This window comes from Gallinula chloropus (genome assembly GCF_964237585.1).
Source record: "Gallinula chloropus genome assembly, chromosome: 19".
Classification (NCBI taxonomy): Eukaryota; Metazoa; Chordata; class Aves; order Gruiformes; family Rallidae; genus Gallinula; species Gallinula chloropus.
Window position 1 is genome coordinate 4,682,974 of NC_140104.1, and position 19,665 is coordinate 4,702,638.

Genomic DNA, 19,665 nt, shown 5'->3' on the forward strand with positions numbered 1-19,665 from the left:
CTTCCCCTTTCTTTTCCTTTTTCCTTTTTCCTTTTTCCTTTTTCCTTCTTCCCTTTTCTTAAAGGGCAACTTGCTCCTGTGACCAGACTTGCTCCGTATGTGATACTAATTGGAATCTCCTTGCTTAGGTCGTTTTCATTGTGTTTCAAGTACCATCAAGTCTAAGAAAATGTATGAAAACTAAATTACAGTCCCACGTAGCCGAGCTGATTGGATGCTCCTTACGGCTTCGTGGGCTCATACATCCTATTAAAATATTCAATCCTGTTTCCCTGCTCCAAGAGCTGGGCTGCAAAGGGCAAACGTAGCAACAACCTCATTCCCCAGAGGTGCAGCATCCAGACCAACCAAGCTAGTTACGTGTTTCGTTACTGTGCGTGGTCGGCCTTATGCAAGGTCTCCCCTTTGCCTGTATTTATTAATACAGCTTCTTGAATGCATTTTTAATTACACAAGGCCTTTGCAGCTTAAGGAGTGGGCGGTTTAGCTGTCAGCCTCTGGCTTCCATTGCAGCCTCGGAAAGTAACTCTTCCCTCTTTCCCCCAGGACGGAGCTTTATCGGTCGCTGTTTGGAAAAACCACCGGTGCTGCAGACCCTGAGCAGAGTTAGCATCAGCTTCTCCAGGACTGACCACAACACCAGCTCTGCCCTGTCTCGTGGCATTTCCTCTTGGGGCAGCTCCTGGCCTGGAGCACCTGGAACAAAGCCTCTCCAGCTGCTAAAGCCGCACTGAAAGGACACCAGATATGTTATGGGTAAATCACACATGCTTGGGGAGAGGGGCAGAGATTTAGCTTGGCTAAACGCCTCCCCTCCTGCTCTAAAACAGACTCTGCTTTCTCCCAAAGACAATCCCTTGTTACCTACTCCCTCTGAATTCCAGCTGTGGAATTTTCCATCCTTCTGCTGGGGGTTTGGCACAGGAGGGACCCCCCATCCCCCCCCCCCCCCCCCCCCCCCATCATCGGGGCACCAAGGCTTGTGTTAAAGCCTCAGAGGTTTTTGTTGGAGGGGCTGGGGAGGGGAGCAGTGCTTAATGCACACTGTTCTGGAATGATTTAAATGTCATTTACATAATTAACGTGGCCTTAAAACAGGAGAAAGGTGCTCTGCCTTGGAGAGCCAGAGCTCCCAGCTCACACTCCAGATCCTGAAGGAGTGCTCGCTGCTGGCAGGGACACGTCCAGCTGGTGATGGGCACAGCCTGTGGCTGTGTTTAGGGGTGTTGGGAATCACGCTGGGCACTTCTCCAGCATTGCTTCTGCAGAGGAGAGGACTCACTCCAGGGGTTTTGTGGCCTTTTATATCCAAAGGGCAGAAGCTGGAAAACAAATCCCTGTAAGGGAGTTGGTTAGTGTGCTGTGATCAGTCCGAGACAGGGGGTATCTGGCATCAGGAACAGGCAACAGTCATTGCTTGTGGCCACATGCCCTGGCTGTGCCCTGGCTTCAGCTCATGTGGTCAGTCTAGTAAAACTCTGTAAACTTTTGTGTTTGTTTTTTTTTTTCTTCTTATGAAGCTTAAATAAAAGTACATTCCATCGTTAAGTACATAACAGGTGAGGGCAGGGAAGGGAGGCAACTTCGCAGGAGCAGCTGGTCCCACCTTGGGTGTCCGCTGGGCAATGTCCCCTCATCCCCTGCTCCCACTGTGCTGCTCCCAGGGTGAAATGGGGCTTTATCCTCCTCCTTTTCTGGGTAGCTGCATTGTTGCACTTCAGTGTGTCCCTGGAGCTGTCTGCAAAGCTGATACTAATTACTCAGTTCTTGTACCTCATCATTACAGATTTGAGTCTCCCTTCTAGTCACCTGCTGCCAATAAACCTCCGATTCCAAGTCCAGGGCAGCAAGGGCAAAGCAGCTCAGGGACACAGCACAGGCAGTGGTGGGTGTGTGAAATCAATCCTGGGTTTAAAAGCGGGGGAAAAGTGAATCTGTGCAGGGCTGCAGCTCTGGCTGAATCCCATCCGCTCCCCACAGGCTTTGACCGGCATAAATCCTGGCAGTGGCACGTCCCATCCCCTCCATCATCCCCCCACTGCACAATTTGGGTCCCCCCCAGCAACAGGCAAAAACCCAGCGGCACCTCCCACTGCAGCAGCGCAGCCGCGTCCCGTCCCCCCCCCCCCACCCCCTGACCCGTACCCGTCCTCACTTGCCGAGCGGCAGCGAGCGCTGCGCGGGCTGCGAGCGGCATTAAAATCTCATGGTTTAATAACTGCAATTCTGAAAGGCATCAAGGGGAGTAAATTAGCTGCTTCCAAAGTTTGTGCCGGTGGAATGGGCTCACGCTGCTTGCGCTGTCAGGGCGAACATTAAGGATGTTTAACAAAGCACCGCGGCCGTACCCTAACTTGGGGCTTTACTGTGCTGGCAGGTTGGCTGGCGGCAGCTCGGGGAGCTCCCAGTACATCCTGCAGCTTCACCACCCCTTGCCAGTTTGACTTCTGTGTCCTTTCAAGTTGTAGCACAGGGCAGGCTGGGTTTTTTTTCTTTTTTTTTCCCCCCTTTTTTCCTTTTTTTTTTGGTGGGGAGGGAGCAGGATGTGATGTTAAAAGGGTAACACGAACCACTTTAAATGTGATAACTTCTTATTCGCATTGTTTGAAGAGATAAGAGTCAAAGCCCCACTAAGCATGCTTTTGAATTCACTTATCAGTGTTTAAGCAGGCTTTTCTCCTTGCCAGCCTCCCCCCCAAACCTGGGTCGTGCAATAGATGGGGAGAATCTGGGCCTGGCAGCTTATGAGGCTGCTGTTTCATCCGCTGACCTTGCTGGTAAGGGCAGTGCTTTATTCCTGGCGTGAAAATGGTCCCTTGCTTGGATTTGAATATGCTGCAGGAGGAAGCATGGCCAGCGGATGGACCTCATGCTCCGGTCCACAGAATTACAGTCACCAGGTTGGAAAAGCCCTTTAACACCATCGACTCCCAACTATTCCTGTCTATGCTGAACCATATCCCTGAGCACCACATCTGGGTATGTCTGTTAAACATACCCAGGGATGGGGACTCAACCAGTCACCCCCCCCAGTCCGGCGGAACTAGGTGGCCTCTACTCACCCTGCTCCGAGCACGGGTGCATAAGGACACAGATAACCAGGGCAAGTTCCACTAAGTTTTCCTAATGCTGCCAATTAACAGCAAGTGAGATAATCCCCCCCCGCCCCCAAATATTAATTCTTTATTAATTCATGATACAGATGCTAATTAGCACCTACACAAACGGAGAGTAAACCTTTGCAAACCATCCCACGGCATCCAGGTGTAGGTGGGAATTTACGTGTGCAATGGGGGGGGGGGGGGAAACGGGGGACAGAGGGGGGTTATGTTAATCCCCCCCAACCCCACAACAGCAAAGAATTTCAACTTTCAGACAAACAACTTCATTTACAAGTGTGTCTCTAATTAGCTGCAGAATTAGTAAAGCAGAGTTTTCCCCCCATAGATCGGCCAAACCCCTGAGGGAGGCTGTGGAATAGAGAGAATCGCATTTCCAATTATTTTGTTGAATTGCTAATTTAGTTATTGTGCCTGGCGTAATTGTGATGGGTATTGGGTGTGCAATTCAATTTGTTTTAAATATTTGTGGGAAGGCTGATCAGTAATGGAGCTGACCTATTTCATGGCCCAAATTGAGAGAAGAGACTAAAACAAAAACCCAGCTACAAAGCCGCAGTTTGTCTCAGTTTTTATTTTGATGTCTCTCATCCCTCCTAAGACTGTTGATGCAACAAAAGGTTTACATTAAAAGATGATGGCACTTTGATCTCGGGCTTTTTAGAGCTTACAGCTTTGGTACTTCTTTTCTTGGCATTTTAATATGTAGATATTTTAGGCTAAAGAGTTTTAAATGCGTTGCTGGAGTTCAGTAGGGTCTGTGTCGCCCCCCCCCACCCCCCCCCACCCCCCACCCTCCCCTTATATGATGTTTGTTAAGGTGATTTATGTTTTTAACTATTGGGATTCCAGTTTGAGAAATGCATTAAAGAATCACTACCAGGGCCCAGTTCCCATCATTGTGGGACCATGTGGAAGGGCCACGTGTTGTGGGGAGGGGCGCGGGACACCCCTCAACTTCAGTCCCTGCCTCCCGTTTGCTGTGGGCTCCTGTGGATCAGACTCCTGCCAATGCAACTGGTGCGGGGAGAGGGGTCTGGGAAGTTCCCCCACCACCCCCAGAGGAAACATTTCCTTCCTGTTTGTCACTGGGATGGGGGAGAAGGGAGGAACTCCATGGAGGAGGAACGGGATGGGCACATGATGGAGCTTGGAGAGCCGTACAAGTTTGGCTTTTCTCTGCCTGGCTGAGGCGTGAGGACAGGACATCCCTGGGCGTTACACCTCACAGCGAACCCCACGTAGGAACATGAGCGGCGGTGCTGGGCCACCAAGAGCCCAAGCAGCTCCAGTGAGGAGCACAGCCAGACCCCGGGGCGCTTGGGCTCCATCCTCCCACCATCATCAGCCTCAGTCCTCATCCAAGAGACACCACCAAAGCTCCCCCTTCTTGCTGTAAGGAAAAGCAGAGCTCCCCAGGCCAGGGCGACAGATTTCCACTCCCGGCACCACCAGATGTAATTCGTTCTTTTTATTAAAAGAAATTGAGGTAAGTGAAATACTTCAGCACCAGCGAGAACCGTACAGACCGAGGGGGGGTGGGGGGTGTCTGTGTCTCCCCACCACCCATCCCACTGGGTAACCGACCCGTGCCTGCGGCAGCGGGGCTGGGGGAGAACGGTGCTGCTGCCACAGTGCTGCCGTGAGCCCGGCCCTCCGCTTCCAACCAGCCCCAGTGTAACCAAGGACTGGTTTTTGGGAACTACTTTGCCCCCATTAAGCAGGGCCGACCCCCTCTCTGTAACACTGGGAGGGAGGGGGCCTGCTCCCACCCTGCACAGAGGGATTGGAGCAGCAGTCACCAGGACATCTTCCCTAACACCAGCAGCCGTCGCGCTCGAGGGACTGACTTGTGACACCACCGTGTAAGAAATCCTGGTGACAGCAGAGGAAGAGCCCCCCCCCCCCACCCGAATCACCCACCCTGCGATGCCCTCCGAGCGGTCCCGCCTGGCTGAGACATTCTGTCTGTCTGTGTGTCCTGCTGCAGCCCACATTGCTGTAAGTAAAAGCATCTTTGGGGGTTGTTCAGGGGGCTCTAGTTGGAGGGGGGTGGTGGAAATAAATCTTTTAAATCAAATTAGGGTTCTTTATTAAGAAAAAGCAAGTCCTTCAGCTGGCCCAGCTCCACTGGCCATGGGCAGCTGGGGACGAGAGCGGTGACCGCGGCACCGCACTCCAGAAGGAAACAGTACAAGTGTGAGGCACTGGCATCAGCAGTAATTAATTCTCCCATAACAAACATCCCTCCTGATTCACGCTACGCTCAAAGGGACTGTAAAATCTGAAATACTTTTAAGACAACTATTGGCTTAGACCAAGTTCTGTAACAGTTTTAGGGACTGCCCATGCTTCCCTCCAGAGTTCCAGCTTCCATGATCTTTTCTTATAGCCAGGATGCCCAGGAAAATAAAGGTCAGAGAGACGCCAGGGCCCGGGCTGGGCTCGGCCACCAGAGATTGATGCTGCAGCTGCAGCTCCACACTGGGCAGCTTGGCTGGGCATCACTGTGCTTAACTGCCCAACATCCCCTGGAGAGGATTGTTCCCAACCCACTGGCTGCACAGAGAGTGCTGCAAGGGGTGAAAAAGCCAGCTAGAATATGGGAGGGGCTCCCAGAACCCCTGTTTTGGTGTATGACTGTCCCTTCCCCTACTCCTACAAAGAGGTTGGTACTTCCAGGAGGTTGGAGCAGCTCCTGAGGCTGTCCCTGGCTGTTACCTCACAAAATAAGAGTGGAAGGAAGAGCAGAATGGGCTGAACTGGTACATCCTGGTCTCCTCTCCCCCATCCTAGAAGGACTTTCACACCCCACGGACCTGTTCTAAAGGGACCCAGCACAATGGCAACGCAAGCAGGGATTGAGCCTCCCAAATCCTGCCCAGGAGCCTTCCCCAACACCCACCTTCCTCTGGCAAGAAGCAATGGGACAGACATTTGAAACAGAAATGATGGACGCAGACAAGAGGGCTGAGGGGCGGTCGGCAACACTCACCCACCCCCGGGGCTCCCACCTGCTTCCCACCCTCGGCAGCAGCGACGCTCTCACGGGGATGGGGGGACATTGGCACTTGTCAGTATGGAGCTGCCGCTACCAGGCGCGGTGGGAGAAGAGAAGCGGGCAGGGGTGATGGGGGGGCTGGGTAATTTAAGGGACCCCCTGCTTTGCTACGCCAAGGGCTCAGGGTGCTGGGGGCACCCTTCATCGCCTGGCCGTAACGCTTTGGGGCGGCAGCCCAAGAGCCAACCGATGCATTGGTCCAGTCAGGCTTTGTTAAATAAATAAGGTAGAGTTAGAGAGCTGTAACTCAATCCCGCAGGCGCTTGGGTTAGACGCTTCCCTCATGTCTCTGGCCAAAGAACACACTTCCTCTGGTCAGGCTGATTTGGAAAAATAAGAATGTCACTCTCCCAGCGCTTCCTGAGCCTCCCTGGCTCGGTACAGTGGGTGCAGGTGAGCAGACAAAGGGCAATTCCGAGCTGATTTTGTTTTGTTTTCCTCCACTGTACCAGGCAGGGGGGAGTGGGGGGAATCGATGCTCTTATGTTGAAGAAGGTGAGTCCATTGTGGAGAGGATCCGCACAATCTCGGCTCGCTGGGTGGGTGATATATGCTGGGTCATGTGCACTATGGAATCCATGGCAACCTCGGGATTGGCCTGGACCAGGCTGGAAAGAGAAGAGAGTTAAGTGATGGCAGCTCCCTGGCGCAGCGCATCGGAGCGTGTCCGACAGCTCCCTGAGCCAGGTTTGAGGGGGGACTGAAACATGGGGTCTGGAGGGAGACCAGGCAAGTAGCACAAGAGCTGTGCTCGCTCTGACATCCTTCACAGACACACACTTTGGTGGCCGACCTGCTGGGACACGCATAGACCTGGGAGGCTGGAGCGGGCGCAGGGCAGACACAGGGAGCCCAGGAGCTTTCGAGCACACACCGGTACCTCTGGCAGACCCACATCTCCCCTGTCCTGGCTGTGCACTGCGGCAGGGCTGGGGAAACCCGTGGCAGTGCCAGGAAGGGACAGCCTGAAGGACTGACGCAGGACATGCGCTCCCAAGGAGCTGAGCTTCCCGGCTTGGCACCATCTCCCAGCTCTGCTGTCCCAGAGGCAAAGATGCTTAGAGGCACCTCCAGCCTAAGGCGTAAAAATGATCCAAATTAGACCTCGCTCAGCCCAGTGTTTGGCTCAGGAGGCTCAGTGTGGCCAGGGAGGTTTGGGAACAGCTGGGATCTCTGACCTGCCAGCTGGGAGCTGCTCTGGCACGGGGGACACAGGCTTTGCACAGCCCCGTCTCAGAGCGGCTCTGTGTTTGCCCTGTATTTGTTTTTCCAAAGGGATAAAACCCAAATCCCTGCGTTTCCAGGTACTGTTTGCTGTACGGAAAGGCCAGTGAGGGTGGAGTGGGCTGAGGCTCCTGCCTCGGCCAGGGACAAGCAGGGGCTGAGCTCTGCAAAGCTCTGCGGGGCAGTGCGGGCGCATCCTCACCTCCGGATCTGCTTGAGGATGTAGTCCCTTGAGATGTATTTGATGTTTTCATCCACAACAGAGCGCACACCCTCCTCTTCCGTCAGCTGCTTCTCCAACCACTCCACCAGGTCCTTGTTGCTGTCCCATAAGTATGCCTGCAAACACAGCACAAGCATCATCTGCCGTCCCAGCGCTCCCCATGCTCCGTCCCCCCCAAATTTAACTCGCGACTGTGGGTGGCCGTGATGCTCGGTGGGGTTTCCTGGCGTGTGTGGCCATGCCAAACCCAACCAGCACAACTCGAAAGGCAATGGGGGTCTTTTGCATCTCCGAATTTGAGATGCTGTGAGTCTGCACACAGCGGAGGAGGCGGGGTGCCCTGAGCCCCCCAAGGCTTGGGCAGCAAACCCCTTTTTTTCCCCATTGCAAGACCATTTCCCTGGATATCTGCTAGGTAGTTGACTACATAATAATTCAGGAGTGTGTTAGAGGCCTAATAGCCTTCTCGCTCCTCTCTGCTCCTCTCATTTTCTTTACAAATCATTTAAGAATCGTTTTGTTAATGGTTTCCGGAAAAGCAAGTACCGCCATTAGCACTCATTCATATTTATGTCATTTTATTTGGGTAATTAAACACAAAGCTCGTCATTTAAAGGTGCACTATCCTTCTCCCTTATCACTAACCAAGTCAAAGTCAGAATGACAATGAGCTGGGTGCTGTATCGCATCACATTGGGGTGAGCGGGCATCCTCCTGGGGAATGGGGATCCTCCTGGGGAATAGGCATCCCCCTGGGGAATGGACATCCTCCCGGGGAACAGGCATCCTCCTGGGGAGTGGGCATCCTCCTGGGGTGCCTCTGCGGCCTCACCGGGAGCAGGGTGGCTGCTGGGGCCGGCATGCACCAGGATTTGGGATGTTCACACCCCAAGGTGAAGCCACACACTGGGGCAGGGTCACGGGATGTTTTCAAAAGCTTTGGAAAACCCTGGAATATCTCCCCTACCGCTCCTCCAGGGCAGCATCCCAGCTCTCCCCACAGAGCCATGCAGCATAAAGCTGAGCTTTGCCTGTCCTTGCCGTACGAGAGGCGTGCGAAGGCGGTGCTCACACCAATCAGCCTCCTCACACCAATCGACCTCCTCACTGCTTGCCCTTTATCTATACCTTTATTCCCACTTTTCAAAGTCCTAGGAGCCTTTTCCTGCTTCCCTGGTCCTCACCCAAGCAGTGCTCCTTCCCCGTGCTGGCGACGGCGTTGCCACACGCAGGGGTGAGACCCCCCCACACACCAAGGGAGCCCAAAGTGGGGACCCTCATGCAGCCCCCCAGCATCGGCCCTGCTGCTTCAATGCGAAACGGGGATTTTACTGGTTTAACATCACATTTGCTCCTTTTAAAACAGCCATGTCACTTCCAGCTCAAGATTTTGCTTATTTCATTGTTTTTTTTCTGATTATTATTTCAAACTCGTTAGGTTTTGCTCTTTGCTCCTGCCCCCAGACACGGCAGCCGCGCTCCCCGCATACAAAGTAGGACACTTTGGAAGATTTCAGGGGAGGGGAATAAACCCCCCCCCAACCCCAAGAAGCTGCCTTACGGTTGCAGACCTGTGGAAAGCTCGATTTACCCAAGAATCCCAAAGCTTTTAGTTTAGGAGAATATTTAATACTCTTATTAATCATTTTTAATCCGTTTGCTTTTAATTAAGAAACAGCATGATGCTTTCCTATCAACATATGCCAGGGAGCAGATTAATTGTGGCTTAAGATAACTCTCCTTGATTGGTGTAATGTATTAGCTAACGAGATGCCCGCTTTTAAAGACACTCAGACACTACCTTGGAAAGCCTGCTGCCCTCCAGAGAACACTCTCCCCCCTCTTTTCTGGCCCCCCTGAGTGTTTGTGACTTTAAAAATAGAATAAAGTAGAATAGAAAGATAAAAATAATAAATAAAATGGAAAAATGTAAAATAAACTAAACTCAGATTGGAGCACTGTGACAACAAGCACCTAAAGGCAGCTCCAGAGGCGGCTCGGGCAGCTTCAGATCGGTTCTCTATACTGGCAGCCTAGGAAGGGGGACGGCACAGCCACGGCCCCCTCTGCAAGCAGCAGGATGGGGTAGCAAAAATTAGAGAATCATGGACTCACAGGTTGGAAAAGCCCTTTAAGACCATTGAGTCCAACTGTTCCTGTCCTGTGCTAAGCCATATCCCTGAGCACCTCATCTACCCGTCTGTTAAACACAGCCAGGGTCGGGGACTCAGCCCCCTCCCTGGGCAGCCTGTTCCACATCCCCATAACTCTTTCAGGGAAGAACTTTTCCCTAACACCTGATGTGACCCTGCCCTGGTGCAGCTTGAGGCCATTTCCCCTTGTCCCCTGGCTGAAGAGACCATCGCCCACCTCTCTGCACCCTCCTGTCAGGTCAGTGTAGGTGGTGATAAGGTCTCCCCTCAGCCTCCTCTTCTCCAGGCTGAACACCCCCAGCTCCCTCAGCCGTTCCTCATAGGATTTACACTCCAGCTCCTTCCCCAGCCTTGTTGCCCTTCTCTGGACTCACTCCAGGACCTCTCTGTCCTTATGGTGAGGAGCCCAGAACTGGACCCAGCAGTCAAGGGTACAACGGGCTGGCTCTGCATCTGTCAGGTGAAACAGCTAGATCCAGGCAGCAGATCCTCACCCCCCTTCTCAGTGTCAGTGGGACAGAGCAGGGCTGAGGAGGTTATTCAGTAAGAAAGAATAATTAAAAATTAAATAAAAATCGGTGATGAAACTGCTTTTTCCTTTACCTTCACTGTCCCTTCAACCTCCACAAACCAGCGTCTCAGCATAGCCTGGATCTGCCCATCCGTCAGCTCAGGATTGGCATCGTGGATCTTCTTTTTGACCACATCTTCTAGAAGAAGACGTCTTAGTCTCCAGTAGAAGAAGGTACGGGAAGTTTTCCAGTCTAGAATGTCCTGCCCAAGACAGAAGTGGAGAAGGAGGAATGAGCGTGGGGCAATGGCAAAAAATCCCTTGTATGTACAAAGACTCCTGAGAGTGCTGAAGACTTTGAAGTCTGCTCTTTCCTCCTTTTCTGCCTCCAGCAGCAGCGTGCCTGCCTGGAAACTGCATCTTCCCAGGTGTCAGTCCCTCCGGCAATGTCCCCAAGGGGAGCTCATGATACTCACCACGTCCCCAAGGGGAGCTCACCACGTCCCCAAGGAGAGCTCACAGTACTCACCGTTATGGCACCTTTCTCCTGCATCCGGCCGGGTGTGTCGTGAAGGTCAGCGAACTGCATGGCGACTTGGTGGTAGATGGGAATGAGGAATTCCTCCCGCTCCTTCAGCTTGGTCTCCAACTCTTTTCGGTCAGCAGGACTCAGCTCGGGGGTACCTGCAACGAGGTGAGAGTTTCAAAGGAGTTTTAACCACAGAAACTCTGCACATTTAAACACTGAGCCATCAGTTCTGTGACTTTCACTGGATTTAGTCCTAACAAAGAACCACGTTCACACAAGCAGCTCATTTAGCACGAGACATGGACAGTGTGAAGCCACCTACATGATGGCAAACTGGCTCCTGAGGACCACCTCCTCATTAACAAGGGTTTTGCTCAAGATGCCAAACCTGCTCACATTCAGTCTATCAGTGGTTGGCACATACAAGTCTCAACCATGGACCACCGTGATGGACAAGAATGAATCTGTGTCACCAAGATAATGTCCTGTGGAGTCCATAATTCCTAATTTATTTGAAAGCATTCAGCTCAGATAAAATTAACTCTGCTTGAAACAAACACCTTCAGGCCCCATCCTTTTCTACTTCACAGTCCCCGTGTTTCTGCTTCCTTCCAGAGCTCCTCTTCCCAGCCAGGCCAGGTTGGAACACACAGGGCACACCGCCAAGCCACAGGACAACTCCTTCCCAGGAAGGAACGTCTTCACAGGCCTACCAATCCGTCACCTAACCTTTCAGAGGCTAGTAAGAAGGTTTTAATTAAGAGAAGCTACTCTTATAACCCCCAGAATAAAAAATTACACGTATTTATCCACGTTGGATGCACAGGCACCCACAGCTCCCTCTTTTAGATGGCGACTCACGCACTGAAGCCGGTACCGCTCACGTACGCCGGCCTATCCGCCACCCTCGCGGCGTACAGTCAAACCAGCCAGGCCCAGTAATGATTTAGGTGAGATTAACAAATATGTCAATGTCTATTTTCTGCTTAATTTAAAAGCAGCGTCTATAAAGATTTTTGACTTCTGAACCCTGTTCTCCTGGAAGAAAGAAGGTAACAATGAGGAGGGGGGATAAAGAGTGATTATCCCATCATCGATCGTTTGTCAGGAGCATTTCTTATTCACTGGACTATTGTAAAAAGCTAAGCTCTCGATCAATCCCGTAAGCCCCCTGTACAATTAAATATCTTGGAATGGTTTTCTTTCTTTCCTAGTCAGATCGTGAGGCCTCGGGGTTTTTCAGAAAGCTGGGGCATTATTTATTTATTTCCCCAGGAAAAAAAAAAGCAAGCAGTCTCCTTCCACAAATCTTACTTGGGCAAGGAGAGGGGAGTTAAAATATGGGATGCCTTTGCTCTGGAGGTACTTGACAGTTAATGAAACTGTTAAAAGTTTAAATCATAGGAGCGTTATAGACCTCTCAGGTATGGATTGGCTACTAATCAATGGAGAATGAAAAGAAGCGGCCCTCAGACAGCCACGTAACCATGCATGGGTAAGCTAGGGCGAGGGTTTAAAGGAGGAAGGAGCACGTGTGACCTTCCTCAGCTGCCAGGCAGCACAGCACTGTCCCACTCGCCTTGGGCTGCTACCTGCTCCGCTGTGTCCGAGCACGGCTGTGCCTATGCACAGTGCTGGTGTGAGCACAGCCCTCAGCAGGCTCAGAAGAGGCCACATGAGCATCTTAATCGGGCTCTCGACACCCTTGAAGCTTTCACAGGGGTGTGAATGCACTGCAAGTGCTTCAGTCTACCCTTTTTCTTTTTTATCCTTAAACTAATAGGAAAAAATGCCCTGGGGAAGCACCAACATTGGGGTACCAATGGGATCGGAGACTCTTTTCCGAGGCCAGAAAGGCAGCGGCCAAGGGCCTTGCTGGGAAGGGGCTCTTGCCAAACATCTGTCACCAACAAACACTCATCAGGAAGAGGGGAGGGATTAGTCCTCGCTAAACCCCTCTGCACAAACACCACCAAAACTTCATTTAAAAACATGCATATTAACCTCAAACATTCCCAAATGCATCCTGGAGGGAGCTGGCAGCTTGCACCCACCTCTCTCCCCATCGCCCCCAACCTGCGCCCATCTTTGCTGTCTCCACAGGGTGACACCAGCCTCCCCACTCAGCTCCTGCCGACTGCCTTTCAGGGTTACAAACTCTTCCTTCTGCATCCTACAGCCGCCTCCTCCCACCCCCCAAACCTCAGGTCTGGGCTCTCCGTACGCCAGCAGCACAAAATGATAAATGCCAACCAAACATGAGGGATGCAGGGAAGCACTTCCTGGCCGCCACAGCAGCAGCTCTGCAGCCCACCATCGGGGAGGAAGGCTTCAGAGGAGTCATCCTCCCCACACAGACAAATGGAAAAGCCTCTACGATAAATCCAGGCAGAGAGCGCTCCCGTAAAGCGCTCTGATACTGAGCATCAATTCACAGCGCTCTCCAAAAGTTAAGGGGAAGCATCCTGGCAGGGAAAGCTACATCTAAACTATGTTTGATTTGTGTCCTGTTGAATCACACAGAATCACAATGTTGGAAAAGACCTTTAAGATCATCGAGTCCAACTGTTCCCATCCTATGCTAAACCATATCCCTGAGCCATATCCATCTACCCTTTTGTTAAACATATCCAGAGAAGGTGACTCAACCCCCTCCCTTGGCAGCCTGTTCCAGGCCCTGACTCTTTCAGTGAAGGATTTTTTTCTAATATCTTATCTGACCCTGCCCTGGCACAGCCTCTTGCCATTTTCTCTTGTCCCATCTCCTGTCCCTTGGCTGAAGAGACCATCACCCACCTCTCTACAACCTTCCTTCAGGTAGTTGCAGGTGGTGATAAGGTCTCCCCTCAGCCTCTTCTTCTCTAAACATCCCCAGCTCCCTCAGCCACTTCTCATAGGATTTGCCCTCCAGCCCCTTCCCCAGCCTGGTTGCCCTTCTCTGGACTCGCTCCATGACCTCAATGTCCTTCTCTGAAGTAAGCAGCGTTCTATCCGAGCATCCCTGCGATGGCTGCGCCTGGCAGAGGGAGCCGGCGGCGGCACAGCAGCATCCCGCAGTGACTGCAGCCCGCTGCGGTGGCAGGGCGCAGGCTGCCTTTAATAAAGTCCCTGCCAGACGGAAATGGCTCGGCAGGACCATGAATCACAGCTTCCCATAACGTTTAGGAGCAAAGTGCTTTTTTTTAAATATGACCAGTTTAACAGGTTAGACAAAACGACTTCAAGAAATGTTATTGTAGGTTCCCTCTGATTGCAGAAAGCCAGGCAGCTTCTGAATCAATTTGATGGTTTATGGTCTCTAAGCCCTTAAAATGTGGGATTTTCTCCCTCGCCCTCAGCGCAGCCGAGCATTTACTTGTCCATCTTCTCGCCTCTTCCTCAAACAAGCATTCAAAGACCTGGGCAAAGCCCAGCATTGAGGCCTCTGACTTTCCCGGTATGGGGAGACACCAGCCCATTGCACCCAGCCAAAGGCACAAGTGGCTGGTGGGTGCTGAGCGTGTGAAGCTGTGAGCGTGCAGAGCCATGAGCCCATGGAGCTGTGAATGCTCAGAGCTGTGAGCATTTGGAGCACAGACCCAAGACGCAGAGTCCCCCTCGGCCGTGGCAGCAAGCCTCTTCCTCCTCCTCCTCCTCGCAACAAGCCCAGGTCATGCCCGTGTCCCACCACACAGAGACCAGAGGTCACCCTGCCTTTGGTGCCTCCACCCAGACCTGGATGCTCACCTACACATTTGGCAAATTACCCCACGCCTGTGAACTTCAAAGATGGCTTTTCCAACACACACAGTGGCTATCTCACCTGACTACAAAGGAGCACTAGTAACAACCCACTATCTTAATGTTATAATTACCACAGGAAAATCATGGGATTTTTTTCCCTTCCCCCTGGTAACACCAAAACCCCACGGTCAGTTCAATTCATCGTGACATCTGCTCGTGGCAATTCTCTCCGGCAAAGCAGGTAAGCCCTGGGCAACATGTGCTGGGAGGCTCTTTTGGCAATGACCTTTGCAGAAGTGCAGCAGTCACTCTGCATCCTAGGAGATAATTAAACAGCGGTTTTAACCCCCTCCCACCTAATTCCCACAACTGAACCAATAACCTTCCTACTTGAACCTTACCATCTCTCCCTCTGCCTTTAACAGAGCTCCTGCCAAACAAAAATCCAGCTGGGATGCCAAGCCTGCCCAGGCAGCACATCTCTCAGTGTGGCTGGGGGGAGCTGCTCTGGGGAGGGGGGGGCAAAGGAAGGTCACTGGGAGCCACTCACGTCCCTGGTGACACAGGCATTTCTGGAGTGTCACTTGTTTCTTTAAATGAGACTGCTTGTAATTGCCTTGCTAAATATTCAGCAGGATTTATGTCATAAAGGTGCAATACGGAACAGCAGCGAAGGTCACAGGGGTTGGAATATCCTTGTACAACGGCAGCGTGGGATGCTCCTTTCCAGCTCGTAGCTCCTACGGCCTCACATTGGCATCCGAGCACACAGCAGGCACGTAATTCCAAAAAGTCTCCTGTTTTGGGGGAAACATCTACCCAGGGAGGGTATTCCAGGTGCCAGCTGCCCCAACAGAAAGCACACCTTGCTCTTCCAGACTCCTAGTTGGGAATTAACAACCATTAAGTGCAGCAGCACGTGTGTAGAGCAGCAGTCCAAACGATGGCTGGACTCCTGAGCTGCAACCAAACTTCCTGAGGTAAAGCTTGGAGTGAGGGAGGACACACATGGGATGGGAGTTTTGGGCCACTCCAGAAATAATGTTGTGGGTGGTACTGTCAGGGTTGAGGGACCTGCGAGTTCACTCCTGGCACCGAGAGAAGCTGCCATGCTGGGTTATGTGGTCAATGCTCAAGTGTTTGCTCATGGGAAGGGAAGGGAAGTTTTGCACATCCTTGAGCCAAATAAAGCCCTAAGCACACCCAAAGCCAGCAGCAGGCTGATGGGTCATGTCACCTGCAGGAAGTTTAAGGTTGTGTACAGCATCGGTGCCTGTGCTGAAAACTGGCACCACTTCCCAGCTCCCCAGGGTGAGCTGGTACCACACCAGAGCGGTCTGCTTCCCACTCCCACACCTTGGGGGATGTAAAAAGACATCCAAGCAGGCATATCATTTCAAGCACAGCTAAGGATGCATGCCAGCACGCAGGATCAGCCAGGAGGATGTCCACACCACGCCAGGTGATGGACAGCTGCTTCCCTCATGCTGGGAGATAAATACCTGACGGAAGAGATGTGCAAACGCAAACCCCCATCCTTGCTCTATCCACAGACATTACACCATTCCTTCCATTCACACTCCACCAGAGCTTTCCACACACGATGCTGCTGCGCGCCTGCTGCATCGCGTGCCCTGAACCTGCATGACCGAGTGTGTTTCTACCCTGTTCCTACGCCTTTTACTCTAATCATGATACATAAATAGAATAAAAGCCAATCTCCACATCTCTGCCTACAGCCTGAGGCCAGTGGTTGGAATGGTCCCCACATTTCCAGGCAGTTGCTTGTCCTTCCTCACACACCTCCTCAGCGCAGGAACGTGCTCCTGGGCAGGCTGAGGGCTGGCCGTTCTCTCCTCGCCCTTTGCTCTGTGCTGTTTGCTGGTTTGTAGGATCACAGCGCTGAGTGACGTTTTAATAAAACCCAGGGCTAATAAACATTGCAGCAATAGTGCTGGGGAATTGATAATGAACAGATTTATGTCAAATTATTCAATATCTGCCAGCCTTCGCTGCTCTCACGCTCGCCGGCTTCAAGTCCAGCCCCAGCATCTCCAGACGCCTGGAAGGAGACCACGGACACCCTGCTTCCCCACCCCTCAGCAACAGGAGAGCATCTCCCTCTTCCCCGCTATTCAGCAGCTCCAGGGAGGGATGACAGCCACTCAGGGGTTAAAGAGAGGCAGTGAACCCCCAGCTAATGAGTAAGAATTCAGCAGGCAGTGTAAGATAAATGGAGCTTTCTCTGCTTCTGCTGGAGTCAGCATGAACTGCGGCCCTGCGGCTTGTTTGTGGCAAATGGAGTGCGCGAAATATCAAAGGGCAGTGATCCAGAAGAAGACCGACTTTGACAAATTTTAAATTGGCCAGAAAGAAAACCAGAAAAAAAAAAAAGGGGAAAAAAAAAAAAGAAAAGAATTATGCAATTCAGTGTGTCCTGCAATCTCTGCTTTCCTGCTACGAGTGGAATTAGTGGCAAAACAACAGCAATGATCGCCCGATGTTGGGAGCAATTACCAGCCATCTAAGTGAGATGCTTATCGGTGACTGAAGCTTTTAGAGCTCTCCGTACGTACAGTGGTAACTGACTTGCTCTTGTGTTGCAGTAATTTTAATTAAAGCGTATGGAGTTTGCTGGGAGTAATTACCCTGTAGAGGAAGAGGGGGAAAAAAAAAGCCATACACAGGCTGCTGCCTCCTCACGGAGCGGCTGCTGGATTGTTGAGACGACTGGCAGGAAGCTGCTTCCTCTCCTTCTCCCTGTTTTTCTCCCCAGGGATGCTGGTCCAGGTCCCACCGGTGTGATGTGGTGGCATTCTGCACCCAGCCTGGGTTATGGACCCTCTGCAGGGACCACCCAATGGGGAAAGCGCCTGGCTTTGCTTGCCCCTTCCTCCATTGCTTCAGGATTTACACACTCCAGCAGTCCTTTTTGTCTGCAGGCTGTGACTCTGCTCCTGGGAAAGGATTCATCCAGAGGCACAGAGACCTCCAGTCCTTCAAGGCAGAGGCTTGGTTTGTCTGTCGGCATCCGTCGGGTGAAGGTAAATCCTCTCAGCAGCAGTGCTACTGCTGTAGTGCCATTTATCTGCAACAGGCCTGAGCTGACTGCTCGGTGTATTGCCTCCTCCAACCACACATCTGATTTCTTCTTCCCCTGGAGACACAGGCGGCAGCTCTCCTGCATCAGACACGGAGCCAGAAACACCCGTGGGAGTGGAAGGTGTGAGCCCAGACTGTGTAAGGAGCTTGGCTGTGGCTGGTGAGGTCTGAAACACTTTAGGAGAGCATCTGTTGGGACCCCATGCTGGGCTGAGCGATTTGTTGTGGTCATCCCTGCTCCTGCAGGGATGCTGTCAGGTGCGACATCGGGCAGAAGTGAGGTTCTGTGCAAAGAACCTCCTGGTTGCGACTACCAACAGTAGAGCTGGGTTTTAATTCCAACAGGCACCAGCAGACTGTCCATCATCCAGGTATCTGTGTCTGCTCCCACCCCTAACACGGAATGTACACGATCAAGATCCGAACTTGGATAAAACCGCTGCTTTACGCAGGTCTGCGAAGCTCAAACCCCTGCAAACCTGCCTCCTGCCCAGACAGCAATCCGCATAGTGAGAGAGAACCAAGAGCATCAAAACACTATCATTAGAGAGAGAAAACATCTTTGATGCCATCAAAGGCATCAGTAAGGACCCAGTTTCCAGCCACGGTCCGGTTCCTAACGCCCTCCCCATCCTTTCCCACTCCCTTCCCAAGGCACACACCCCTCACTGGTTGTTTTGTATAGAAATTGTTGCACCGCCGTAAATTAAAAAACCAACCCCAAATAATAAAGCCTAACTGCAGCAACAGCCACGATTTATCAGTCATTTGCAGAACTCTTTTCCTCCTGAAGCATCCCAAAAGGCTTTATAAATTCAAACCATCCCACATAGCACGCTGCTTCTGCTGTCGAAACGTAGTCAATTTTGGAGGTAAGAAGAGGCTCTGTGAGATTATACTCTTACAGTGAGAGCTGGTGAAGAACTATTTAAAGAGCCTGTTCCCCTGCGAGAGCGTGGATCTGATAGTAAGTGTGTTTTGCTGAACACTCGGAATTTTGGGCTGCTGGGTGCATACCAGGCGCTGGGATCATTTGGAGTGCAAGGCACAGGGACAACGCGACAGGCAGGGGGATGTGCTGGCTGCTGAGCACTGCAGACCAGCCCCTCTTTTTCTGAGGAGGTGAAGAAGGTGTTATATTTTCTCAGAGCCAAAGCGCAGGCAGGTTTCATTACCCAAACCCAGACACACAGTGTCCAGCAGCCCCAAAATGTCTTTCAACCAAACTCTCAGTTACACCAAATGACAGCACAGCTGAGGGTCTGGCCCATGAGCTTTTGGGAGCTGGGTGATTGCTGAGGTGGAAACGAGACTCGAGCAGCTTGAGAGCACCTGCTTTAAGTCCCATTTGATTAAAAGAAGAAGAAAACAGCTCAAAGACGCCACCGTATCACACCTCCCCAGGTAGGCTCAACCCACGACTATCACCTCTCTCACACGTACATACCCGCAGCTTGTCTCACTGGGTTTTCTTCCCAAGTTAGAAGATGGCAAATAAAAACTTCTCAGGAATTTATGATAAAATACCTCAGAACACGTTCGTTCCGAGGCCTCAGCGCCCCGCCAGCCCCCGCGCACACGTACCGAGCCGCTCCGCCAGCCGGATGTAGACGGGGTCCACGCGCCTCATCGTCTTCACCAGATCCTTCCGGCGGAACTTGATTTCTACTGTCCCCTCCGGCTCCAGGATTCCTCCTCTGATCAGGCACGGGAAAAGAGAAAAGAAAGGCACTTTCAGGTCATCGGACAAGGGGAGACACAAAGTGGGATGGGGTTCAGAGTCATCTAGAAAGTCCATAACGGAGAAGGGGGAGGGAGACAAAACAAAAAGGAAGAGAGAAGAAGAGAGAAGAAGAGAGAAAGAATCTTAGCTCCTATTTATCCAACACCACAGACCACCCCAGGCTTCACAGAAAGATGGATACCCAACAGGACACAAGCAATGCTCAGTGGCCATCTCTTTCCAGCTGTGACCTGAAAGCCCTGGCAAAAGGTGGGCGAGCTTTCTGAAGCAAACCAT

The 19,665-nt window shown here is 52.0% G+C and overlaps 2 protein-coding genes across 4 annotated transcripts in view; one reads left to right on the forward strand and one right to left on the reverse strand.

The window, feature by feature from the left end:
• AATF (apoptosis antagonizing transcription factor) overlaps window positions 1–1,542 on the forward strand; it is a gene marked incomplete at its 5' end in the record, with an annotated part of 52,561 nt that extends 51,019 nt beyond the window's left edge. The window contains one exon of the mRNA XM_084272808.1: window positions 547–1,542. Coding sequence (XP_084128934.1) covers window positions 547–610 — 64 coding nt within the window. The 3' untranslated portion in view covers window positions 611–1,542. The remainder of the gene's footprint in view (window positions 1–546) is intronic.
• A 3,033-nt stretch (window positions 1,543–4,575) lies between these two features.
• The window catches only part of ACACA (acetyl-CoA carboxylase alpha), a 110,588-nt gene continuing 95,498 nt past the window's right edge, over window positions 4,576–19,665 (reverse strand). For all 3 annotated transcript variants that reach the window (XM_084273205.1, XM_084273204.1, XM_084273206.1), the window contains 5 exons: window positions 19,230–19,342; window positions 10,821–10,975; window positions 10,384–10,554; window positions 7,607–7,743; window positions 4,576–6,788 (listed from right to left, as the gene is read on the reverse strand). In XM_084273205.1, the coding sequence (XP_084129331.1) occupies window positions 6,662–6,788; window positions 7,607–7,743; window positions 10,384–10,554; window positions 10,821–10,975; window positions 19,230–19,342 (703 nt within the window). In that variant the 3' untranslated portion in view covers window positions 4,576–6,661. The remainder of the gene's footprint in view (window positions 6,789–7,606; window positions 7,744–10,383; window positions 10,555–10,820; window positions 10,976–19,229; window positions 19,343–19,665) is intronic.